Source organism: Pristiophorus japonicus, chromosome 24 (genome assembly GCF_044704955.1).
Source record: "Pristiophorus japonicus isolate sPriJap1 chromosome 24, sPriJap1.hap1, whole genome shotgun sequence".
NCBI lineage: Eukaryota > Metazoa > Chordata > Chondrichthyes > Pristiophoridae > Pristiophorus > Pristiophorus japonicus.
In genome coordinates, this window is record NC_092000.1 from 20,298,256 (window position 1) to 20,310,478 (window position 12,223).

Sequence of the window (12,223 nt, forward strand, 5' to 3'; positions counted from 1 at the left end):
CAGTGTGAGTGACAGGGTTTTTCTTTGGCGATTTAACTTTATTTGGGGTGAGTAATGTGGAGGGGATGTTTTTTGTTCCGATTTTGTTTTTTTTCCCCCAGGGAGGCCTCTCTTGGGGCGCCACGAAGCCGGCTCTTTAGCGGGGGATATTCGATTGCTCACCCGGCCTAGCGCCCTGAGAGAGGTGTGGAACGCCTCCCTTCGCGCTCCGCTCCTCTCCACTGTCAGGATGCAACAACCGAATCTTGTGGCTCCCGTCGCTAACCATTTCCCGGCTAAATTTAGCGTCCGCCCAACATTAGTGCCTTAAAATCCCTCCAACCGAATTTCCAGCCCCTCGTGTTGCACTGTCCAGGTGCCTCCCTCCAACAGTTAAACCAGGTCCAAGGTTGTAGAGTTCTCAACTCTAGAACATATTCACACGAGGCATATACTGCAGACAAGGTCACTACATGACCTGCACCTTTATTCCCCGGACCAAGGAGTGCTGAGCCTGCGTGGAACCGCCCTTTAAGTACCTGGCTGACCAGGTAAGGAGTGTCTCCCACAAGTTCACCCCCTGTGGTCAAGGTGTGTATTTCACAGTTGTATGCAGTGTACAGTGTTGTTACATATTGGTTACAGTTATGTGAAGGTTACAAACATGACAAAGGTGGCGTGTGTTTTTTTGTGCGGTTGTGATTCTTAGAAGCCAGGAAGTCAGCTCATGGCCAGTCATGACCGATAAATTGGCAGTAGATTTAAAAAAAAATCAATTTAACACCTCGCTTTCCAAGCTCTGTCCCAATGTTGCTCACGCATCTTTAACTAAAGGTGAGGAGCTGATCTCGGACCTCCAACGGACGGAGCCGCCAGTCGATGGGGGTAAGCTGCGCGGCCTTGTTGCCGTGGCAACGCGCTCGCACAGTCAATGGTGAGTTGAAGGGCCCACCGTGCCCCTCAGTGGAGACCGCTGGATGGCTGGTTATCCACCAGAACAGAAACGTGGGGCATTCTGGTTGCTTATAGGTTGGGCCTACACTCATTGGAGTTTAGAAGTCTGAGAGGTGATCTTATTGAAATGCATAAGATTCTGAGGGGGCTGGACGGGGTGGATGCGGAGAGGATGTTTCCCCCTCGTGGGGGAATCTAGAACTAGGGGCCACAGTTTCAGAATAAGGGGTCCCCCATTTAAAACGGAGATGAGGAGGAATTTCTTCTCTCGGAGGGTCGTGAGTCTGTGGAATTCTCTGCCCCAGAGAGCTGTGGCGGCTGGGTCATTGAATATATTTAAGGTGGAGATAGACAGATCTTTGAGCGATAAGGGAGTCAAGGGTTATGGGGAGCGGGCGGCGAAGTGGAGCTGAGCCCAAGATCAGATCATCCGTGATCTTATTGAATGGTGGAGCAGGCCCGAGCGGCCATATGGCCGACTCCTGTTCCTATTTCTTATGTTCTTATGTTGTCATGCCTATACTGACAGCGCTCCCACTGAGGTTGGTGGGAGGGGGAAGTGAGTGAGGTCTCCTTGGTGGAGTTGGTGCCAAGGTGGAACATTTGGCAATGGGACGTTGGAATTACGATGAGTCCTCCGGGGCAGGCCTGGTAAGTTGACACTCGAGCCAAGCAGGCAGTGAGGGCAGGCGGTCAGAATCACTGGTGGACCCTGACAGGTCAACTTGTGACTGGGGATTGGGTTGGGTTCTTCTCAGTCAGCTCTGCAAGCTAATTGTCTAATGGGTGGGGTAGTCCTACCTGCATAAATAATGGCACTATTATAAATGCTGTGTGCCCGAACAAGCCCTAGCTCACCTATTTTCCTCCTCATTATATCCCTCAAGCCTACCTATCCACCGGTTCACTATATCTCTCAACCTCACCCACTCATTAATCCCTCAAGCTTACCTCATTTCCTACTCACCATCACCCTCAAACCCGCCTCAAGCTCACTACAATGTGCGCACCTGTGAGTATGCTCACAGGTTTGTAGAGCTGTTGCGCATGTGGCCTTCTGCGAGAGGTGGGCGCCAGAGGGACTGGAGTGCATCATCACCCCCGGCAACCAAATTTTAATTTGAACCACATGTCCAAAGTGTAATTTGTCTAAGTTTGTCGGTTTTAGTGTCCCTCCCCCCACCCCCTCCCCCTTTTAGCCAGGGGGCACTTGTAAAATTTATGTTTTTGGTGCCCTCAAAAAAAAATAAGGGAGCACTTGAAAAGTTTTTGGAGTGTGACCCCCCCTTTAATCAGGGTGGCACTTGATTATTGTTTCTACAAAAATAGTTGTGGAGCTGTTGAGTTGTGAGTGGCTTAGCCAGTCACATGATGTTCACAAGACTCAATAAAACCCCGGCCAGTTGGGTTCGGGGGATCCACGATGGGGCAGGTGGTTGTGAGCGTGGTGGATGAACTGATAATACGTAGTGTGATTGTTAAACCTTTGCTAATAAACCATCTAGTTCTTAATAGCAACGTGTTGCTATGAATTCTTAAGCAAAGAACCCATGAAGTAAATACATTACATTCACCTACTCATTATATCCCTCAAGCCTCCCTACACTCCTCAATCCAACCCTGTCCCTCAGCTCCCACTTTGTCATCACATCCCTCAATCCCACCCACTCACCTACCTCTTTTATCCAGATCTCACAAACGCTTCTTTCTCCAGAAGCATTGGCCCTGATACTTTTCAGGTAGGGAGCGAGCATGATAGTTGCAGGGGTGGGCGGGGGAGACCCAAAATTCCATACATGCGGAGGTCCAGCTGAATTTAATGGAAGGACATCATTATCATTATTCTGTTTCCTGCCCACGGCAGCACTGAGAGACTGGTCTGCTGCCGGGGTGGAAAGCCTACGGCAGAAGGCCACAGTCGGGGACATCAGGACCAACCAGGGTGGAGGGGGTGATTTTTTTTTAATTATTTGGTCCTGGGATATGGGCAGCACTGGCAAGGCCAGCATTTATTGCCCATCCCTAATCGCCATTGGGATGGTGGTGAGCCGCCTTCTTGAACCGCTGCAGTCCGTGTGGGAAAGGCAATTCTTATTATTGTTTTTCGTAGCGGTTTGGTACAACGGAGTGTCTCGCCGGGCCAGTTCAGAGGGCAGTTAAGAGTCAACCACATTGCTGTGTGTCTGGAGTCACATATAGGCCCAGACCGGGTAAGGACGGCAGATTTCCTTCCCTAAAGGATCCGGCAATCCGATAGTTTCACGGTCATCATCACTGATACTAGCTTTTTGTTCGAGATTTATATAACAAACTGAATTTGAATTCCCCCAGCTGCCGTGGTGGGATTTGAGCTCATTAGTCCAGGTCTCTGGATCGCTAGTTGAGTGAAGGTCCCACTACCGTTCCCGTGGATCCGTTGATCTTACCTATACTGTTGTGGGGTGTGCCCCCCCCCCCCCGGGGAGGGAGTGCGGGAGCACCGAATCTCCATTTCCTGGCACGGCAGAGGTGAGGCTGATCAACAGTGGCTGAGTTAAGAGAGCCCAGCATCGAAAAGGGGGATTACTGACCCCCAACCCCCCTCCCCTCCCCCGCCCGATAGTCTCTGCTTCAACCCTCCCGACAGCTTGATTGAAACACTCTTTCTTTGCAAGGCCGACTGATGCTGCCCTCAATGGAACCGGGGTCAGGATTGGACGGACCAGCTCAGCTTCCTGAGGGTACAGAAGAACTGCAGCAACTTAGCCAAGAGCAGCTGAGCCTGGCCAGACTGGGACTCGAACCGGGGACCTCCTGGGTGGCATGGGGGTCATGATTTAACCATGTGGCGTTAGTGGGGAGCTCCAATACTGGACATTTCTGCATTGCATCCATCCTCTCCTCTCCTCTCACTGCCGCTGCGTTCGACCTTCCCCCTGCATCGCACTGCAGACCAAACGCCAAGGTTCTCCTCGGGCACCGACAGCTGGAACGGCACCTTGCATTGCAATAGCGCCTGCAAAGTCGCCAAACGTCCCAGGACGCTTCACAGGTGCATAATCAGAACAACGGAATTGACAGCTGACCAACGGATTGGTCAAAGAGGTGGGTTTTAAGGAACAATTTCAAGGTGGAGGGAGAGGCGGAGAGGTTTAGGGAGGGAATTCCAGAGCTTAGGACCCCGGCAGCTGAAGGCACGGCCGCCGGTGGTGGAGCAATGGAAATCGGGGATGCACGAGAGGCCAGAATTGGAGGGACGCAGAGATCTCGGAGGGTGATAGGGCTGGAAGAGGTTACAGAGTCAGGGAGGGACGAGGCCACGGAGGAATTTGAATACAAGGGTGTGAATTTGAGGTGTTAGTGGACTGGAAGCCAATGTAGGTCAGCGCGCACAGGGAGTGATGGGTGAACGGGTTTTGGCGTGAGGTTGGATGAGCTCAAGTTTATGGAGTGAGGTAATCAGTGACATTGTATCATGGCCTCCCACCGTATCACTGAACAAAGCCTCACCCTCTTTACAGTCAGAGCCTACGTATGAGATAAGTACTTTGATTATTGCACAGGGACTTGTGCAACCCCTGTCATGCAGCAACATCCTCTGTAAATTTACACATTTACATATTTACACATAGGAGTATCTGTATCTAACCCATGCTGTACCTGCCCTGGGAGTGTTTGACAGGACAGTGTAGAGGGAGCTTTACTCTGTATCTAACCCGTGCTGTACCTGCCCTGGGAGTGTTTGACAGACAGTGTAGAGGGAGCTTTACTCTGTATCTAACCCGTGCTGTACCTGCCCTGGGAGTGTTTGCCAGGACAGTGTAGAGGGAGCTTTACTCTGTATTTAACCCATGCTGTACCTGCCCTGGGAGTGTTTGACAGGACAGTGTAGAGGGAGCTTTACTCTGTATCTAACCCGTGCTGTACCTACCCTGGGAGTGTTTGACAGACAGTGTAGAGGGAGCTTTACTCTGTATCTAACCCGTGCTGTACCTGCCCTGGGAGTGTTTGCCAGGACAGTGTAGAGGGAGCTTTACTCTGTATTTAACCCATGCTGTACCTGCCCTGGGAGTGTTTGACAGGACAGTGTAGAGGGAGCTTTACTCTGTATCTAACCCATGCTGTACCTGCCCTGGGAGTGTTTGATGAGACAGTGCAGAGGGAGTTTTACTCTGTATCTAACTCCATGCTGTACCTGCCCTGATTGCTAACCTAAGACTCTCGGTTCGACAGTGACTGAAGACAATGGGCAGGCCTCACTGCCTGCACTTCCTGAAGTACTTTTGGAGTTGTAGTCACTGTTGTAATGTGGAAAACGCAGCAGCCAATTTGCGCACAGCAAGCTCCCACAAACAGCAATGTGAAAATAGCCAGATATGTTTTTGTTATGTTGACTGAGGGATAAATATTGGCCAGGACACCAGGGATAACTCCCCTGCTCATCTTTGAACTAGTACCATGGGATTTTTTACGTCCACCTGAGCGAGCAGATGGAAACTTGGTTAAACATCTTATCTGAAAGACGACATCTCCGACAGCACTGCACTGGGGTGTCAGCCTAGATTTTTTTGTGACAGCGATGTGGCTCTGTTTTTTAAACACTACCCTCTAATTAGATTTCAAAGCCATCCTGTTACCTCTGCGTCCTTTGGATTGAATATAACGCATGGGAATGGGCAGTGGCTCACTGCAGCTTCTCCTCTAATGGCTTTCCAGGAAATCTATCGGAGAGATAGCGACTGGCAAGGTCCCAGGTTGGATCTCGGCCTGTGAACTGATCTCAGTAAGCATTGGCCTCAGTGCCCCAGGCTCGGGAGGGGATAAAATTGGCCAGGGTTGATTGCCCCATCACTACCCACGGGCCCCGTGCTGAATCAACGCATGATGACGTCCGGTGAGAGTAGGATCAGACTGGGTTACCATGGTGCCCGTGGTTGAATAAACCAGCAACATTCTCGCACTCTGAATTGACACTTAGACGAGCGATCGAGATGGGGAAGCGAAGGCTTTGCGGATCATTTGGACCAGTTCCCCTGAAATGAGTAAATACCTAGGAGCATAGTTCCGCTGTTCAATGAGATCATGGCTGATCTGTGACCTAACTCCATATAGGTCATTCTCTCATCCTCTCCTCCCCCTCCTCTCCTCCCCCTCCTCTCCTCCCCTTCCTCTCCTCCCCTCCCTCTCCTACCCTCCTCCCCACCCCCTCCTCTCCTCCCCTTCTTCCCTGCATCCTCTCTTCCCTTCCTCTCCTCCCCTCCCTACTCCTCTTCTCCTGCCCTCCTCTCCCCTCTCTTCTTCCCCTCTCCTTCCCCTCCTCTCCTCTCTTCCCCACCTCTCCTCCCACTCCTCCCCCCCTATCCCCTGTTCTGCCATTCAATGAGATCATGGCTGATCTACGACCTAACTCCATAAACCCGCCTTTGTCCCACATCCCTTCATACTTTTGGTTAACAGAAAGCTATCAATTAACAATTAACAATTGACCTAGCATCAGTTGCCGTTTGCAGATGAGAATTCCAAACTTCTAATATCTCGAGAGGAGGAGGAGGAGAGAGGAGGAATGTGGTGAGATTCTGGGCGAAGTGCCGAAATCCGAATGGTTACGGGATCGTCCTGTTAGGGGTTGGTGAGAACCCCCCACCCCCCCCCCCACCTCTCCCCTCGAACTAGGCTGGAGTGAGTCGAGGTCAAATCGGCCCCTAAACCAGTCCGGGTTAACAGCGTCCCCTCACCCTCTGTGGTGGTCAGGCACCTCAGGCAAAATAACTCAGGGGACCTCGCCCCAACTGAATTCAAGCATCGCGTAGCCCCAGAGTGGAGCAATCAACACACAACTACAGCACCAGCAAACCGCATTCTGACTAAACAGTGAGATGTTCCACGGACACACCAGCAATCCATGTAGGATTCCCTCACAAGTCTTCAATGTAGTGAGCTGCTACAGACACAATCCCAATTAAACAGTTGCGCCAATACACTCCTTGAGCAAGACTCTTAAACACCATGAATTATTCCAATTCGAAAGAAAAGAAAGCCTTGCATTTACGTAGCGCCTTTCACGACCACCGGATGTCTCAAAGCGCTTTTCAGCCAATTAAGTAATTTTTGAAGTCACTGTTGTAATGTGGGAAACATCGCAGCCAATTTGCGCACAGCAAGCTCCCACAAACAGCAATGTGATAATGACCAGATAATCTGTTTTTTTGTTATGTTGATAGAGGGATAAATATTGGCCAGGACACCTGGGATAACTCCCCTGCTCTTCTTCGAAATAGTGCCACGGGATCGTTTACATCCACCTGAGAGAGCAGACAGGTCTTCGGTTTAACGTCTCATCCGAAAGACGGCACCTCCGACAGTTCAGCACTCCCTCAGCACTGCACTGGAGTGTCAGCTTAGATCTTTGTGCTCAAATGACTACAAAAGACATGATCTGACAGCTCTCCCAGTTATAGCTCAGTCTGTAAGTGGCGGCTGTTTCATCTCAGTTCAAATTTGATTCAGTGTGAACATTTCACACAGCCACGGTTACGCTCTACTGAAATCCGAGAGAGAAAGGCTTCACCAAGTGTCCTTTCCGCACTCACTTTCTGCAGACAGACTGACGGCTTAGCAGACACAGCTCAGGTCAACACTCATTGTTTTACAGTCGGCATCCACCACCGTGCTCGTGCACAGCCAGCTGTTTTTAGTTTGCTGGGTTGACAACTGAAACATTCACCAGTTAGGTGGGGACGCAAGGGGTCAGACAGAGTGGAAAATGGGATTAGCAGAGAAGGAGTGATTTCTGCCTGGGGGCGATAGAGGAGGCGGGAAAGAAGCGAAGGAAACAACGGAGGTAAAGAAACATTTATAGAGATAGAGAGAGCGGGAGAGAGCAGACCGAGAGCTTGTGAAAGGGACAAAGAATGAAGAGAGAGAGCGAGAGAGAGGAGAAAGAGACATAGAATGAGAAGAAAGAAAGAATGAAAAGAAAGAAAGAGAGAAAGAGAGAAAGAAAGACTTGCATTTATATAGCACCTTTCCCGACCTCAGAACATCCCAAAGCATTTTACAGCCAGTGAAGTATTTTTGAAGTGTGGTCACTGTTGTAATGTGGGAAGATAACACATACTAATAGTAGGAACAATAGTGTGTGAGAGAGAGAGAAAGCAAAAAAGTCAGCGAGAGCATGGCGAGAGAAAACGTGAGAGAGTAATGAGTGAGAAATAATATTTTATTGAGATGAGAGAGAAGCAAATTGCACCCATATCTATCTAAGTATTAGACAGAGTAGGAATGTAGAGACAGAATAGAGTGGAAAATGTATTACATTCTTAAACAGAGGAAACACAACTGTATTTAACAGTCTAGCAATGATCAAACAGTTCTGTACACACAGCAATCTTGCCGGTGTCGATCACACATTACATACCGAGTATGAAGTGGCTGTATCTGGTGCCCATGTTTCTCCTCAGTAACCGATCTCAGTTTAGCCGTTAGTCCAGTCTCTCCCTTTTGCTACAACTGAGCTCATCTGACAGCACTTCAACAGTTGTAGTCATAGACACGCCCAAAAGGGAGAAGAGACTGTGCTGAATCGGGTCAGCCTCCAAGCCTGCTTGTGTTATTGAAGCACCAGCCTTTCAGCCTGAGCTTAAATTATCTCCAGTTTTGCACCCCACTAGCTCGATCACAATGAGTCTTGGAGCTCTCCGTTCAGGCGGAGGGTGCTTACCCTGCGCACGCAGCCCGTGCCAGAAAATGGGCACCCCGGAATTTTCGGGCCCTCGTCCCTTGTTTGTACTACATTTTAAAATAAAAAGACTTGCATTTATATAGCGCCTTTCACGACCACCGACCGTCCCAAAGCGCTTTACAGCCAATGAAGTACTTTTTGAAGTGTAGTCACTGTTGTAATGTGGGAAACGCGGCAGCCAATGTGCGCACAGCAAGCTCCCACAAACAGCAATGTGATAATAAGAACATAAGAAATAGGAGCAGGAGTCGGCCATTCGGCCCCTCGAGCCTGCTCCGCCATTCAGTAAAATCATGGCTGATCTGATCTTGGCCTCAACTCCACTTCCCCGCCCGCTCCCCATAACCCTTGACTCCCTTATCATTCAAAAATCTGTCTATCTCCACCTAAAATATATTCAGTGACCCAGATCATCTGCTTTCGGTGCTGTTGGGTGAGGGATAAATATTGGCCGAGGACACCGGGGAGAACTCTTCTTCAAAATAGTGCAGTGGGATCTTTTACGGTCCACCTGGGATGGCAGACAGGACCTCGATTTAACGTCTCATTGGAAACATGTCACCTCCGACAATGCAAATGTCTCTGGATTATGTGCTCAAGTTTCTGGTGTCTCAAGGTGTTCGAAGAGGGCAAGATTGAACGTGGTTATGGCGCCTTCTCCTGCCCCATGACCCCCTCACACCTGACACTCAGTGCGTATTGTTATGGAAATCGGCGTGGTCCCAGCCTGCAAGACCATCAGTAGCCCGGGGCCACTGCAGGGAGCAGCGCGTGCTGCTGCAGGAGGGCGATGGCTGGGAAGCCAGGTCGCTGACTGCAGTGCGGGCGGGCACAGCAGGAGGGGCGAAGGAGCGGCAAGAGTCCATAGAGGGAAGTGACCGGGGCCCAGAAGAGGCGAGGGCCCAGGGGCAGCACGGGCCCAGCCCACACTGCGATATGTGTGCGCACTAGGTCCGTGCAGCAGAGCTGGTCTCCAGTCGTCTTGGTTAACCCTTGCCACTGGACCAAGACCTAGCTCTGTCAAGCCCGTGTGGTGGCTGGTGTGCAACGGTCACCACATGTTAAAAAAATCCACGTACAGGCATCTTCCACTCTTCAGGATGTAGCTCGGGATCCGGAATATTAGGTCCTTCATTGAAACACCTGTGAACTCATCCCTTTTCGGAGTGGAAGCAAGTCATCCTCGCTTCGAGGGACTGCCTATGATGAGGGGCTGATGATTGTTATGCCTGAAGCACGGCCATTTGGATGAAGTACTAGAGAGCACGCGGGAATTGTATCTCTGTATTCGAGAGACTGCAGGAGGGAAGAGCCAGTTAACAGCTGAAAGCTAATAATGTCAGCCAAGACAAACAGACAGGATGGTTGCACAATGCGAGAACACAGAGGTGGGGAAGAGAAAGAAACTGGAAGACACGACCAGAGGTTTGGGCCAAAATAATATAAAAAGAAACTTCCAGATCAGCATAAAAAGAGGAAGAGAAATTGAATGAATGTAAAAATAGGGAACAGAATATTTTTTTTAGGAACAGGAAAAGATTGCAGGACCAAAATGCCTGTTCTGTCTCAGATGTCAATCACATCGTCATTCTATCCCCCCAACCCCCACTCACTCTATCCCTCTTCTCAAATCCCCCTCACTCAATCCCCCCAAACCCCCCTCACTCTATCCTTTCCCCTAAATCCCCCTCACTCAATCCCCCCCAAACCCCCCTCACTCTATCCTTTCCCCTAAATCCCCCTCACTCAATCCCCCCCAAACCCTCCTCACTCTATCCCACTCCCTAACCCACCCCTCACTCTATTCCCCCAAACCCCCCTCACTCTATCCATCCCCCTAAATCCCCCTCACTCAATCCCTCCCCCCAAAGCACCCCTCACTCTATCTCTCTCCCGAAACCCCCCTCACTGTATCGCCCCAAACCCCCCCTCACTCTATCCCTCTCCCCAAACCCCCGTCACTCTATCCCCCAACCCCCTTCACTCTATCCCCCCAACTCCCCCTCACTCTATCTCCCCAAAACCCCGCTCACTCGATCCATCTCCCCAAACCCCCCTCATTCTAACCCCCCAACCCCCCCTCACTCTATTCCTCTCCCCAACGCCCCCCCCTCATTCGATCCATCTCCCCAAAACCCCGCTCACTCGATCCATTTCCCCAAACCCCCCTCACTCTATCTCCCAACCCCCCTCACTCTATCCCTCCACCCAAAATCCCCCTCATTCTATCCCTCTCCCCAACCCCCTCCTCACTCCATCCACCCAAATCCCCTTCACTCCATCCCCGAAACCCTCTCTCATTCTATCCCTCCCAAACCCCCCCTCACTGTATCGCCCCAAACCCCTCCTCACTCTATCCCTCCCCCCAAACCCCCACTCACTCCATCCCCCCAAACCACCCTCACTCTATCCCCAACCCTCCTCATTCTAACCCCCCAAACCCCCCTCACTCTATTCCTCTCCCCAAACCCCTCACTCTATCCCTCCAAACCCCCCTCACTCTATCTCCCCAACCCTCCTCACTCTATCCCCCAAAACCCCCCTCACTCTATCCCCCCAATCCCCCCTCACTCTTTCCCCCAAACCCTTCCTCACTCTATCCCCCCCAACCCTCCTCACTCTATCCCCCCAAACCCCCCTCACTCTTTCCCCCAAACCCTTCCTCACTCTATCCTCCCCAACCTTCCTCACTCTATCCTCCCCAACCCTCCTCACTCTATCCCCCCAAACCCCCCACAATCTTTCCCCCCAAAACCCCCCTCACTCTTTCCCTCCAAACCCCTCCTCACTCTATCCCCCCAAACCCCCCCTCACATTTTCCCCCAAATCCCCCTCACTCTATCCCCCCAAACCCCTCCTCACTCTATCTCCCCAAACCCTCTCACTCTTTCCCCCAAACCCCCTCACTCTATCCCCCCAAACCCCCCCTCACTCTTTCCCCTCAAACCCCCCTCACTCTTTCCCCCAAACCCCTCCTCACTCTATCCCCCCAAACACCCCCTCACTTTATCCCCCCAACCCTCCTCACTCTATCCCCCCAAACACCCCCCTCACTCTATCCCTCTCCCCAAACCCCTCCTCACTCTATCCCCCCAAACACCCCCCTCACTCTATCCCTCTCCCCAAACCCCTCCTCACTCTATCCCCCCAAACCCCCCTCACTCTTTCCCCTCAAACCCCCCTCACTCTTTCCCCCCAAACCCCTCCTCACTCTATCCCCCCAAACACACCCCTCACTCTATCCCTCTTCCCAAACCCCTCCTCACTCTATCCCCCCAAACATCCCCCTCACTCTATCACCCCCAACCCTCCTCACTCTATCCCTCTCCTCAAACCCCTCCTCACTCTATCCCCCCAAACCCCTCCTCACTCTATCCCCCCAAACACCCCCCTCACTCTATCCCCCCAAACCCCCTCACTCTATCCCTCTTCCCAAACCCCCCCTCACTCTATCCCCCCAAACCCCTCCTCACTCTATTCCCCCAAACCCCCCCTCACTCTATCCCTCTCTCCAAAACCCCCCCTCACTCTATCCTTCAACCCCCCCTCACTCTACCCCCAAAAACCCTC

General features: G+C 51.4%; 1 protein-coding gene across 4 annotated transcripts in view; it reads right to left on the reverse strand.

The window, feature by feature from the left end:
* LOC139237982 (adhesion G protein-coupled receptor E5-like) overlaps positions 1–8,410 on the reverse strand; it is an 85,393-nt gene extending 76,983 nt beyond the window's left edge. For all 4 annotated transcript variants that reach the window (XM_070867353.1, XM_070867351.1, XM_070867352.1 and 1 more), the window contains exon 1: positions 8,330–8,410. In XM_070867353.1, the coding sequence (XP_070723454.1) occupies positions 8,330–8,360 (31 nt within the window). In that variant the 5' untranslated portion in view covers positions 8,361–8,410. The remainder of the gene's footprint in view (positions 1–8,329) is intronic.
* Positions 8,411–12,223: the final 3,813 nt, after the last annotated feature.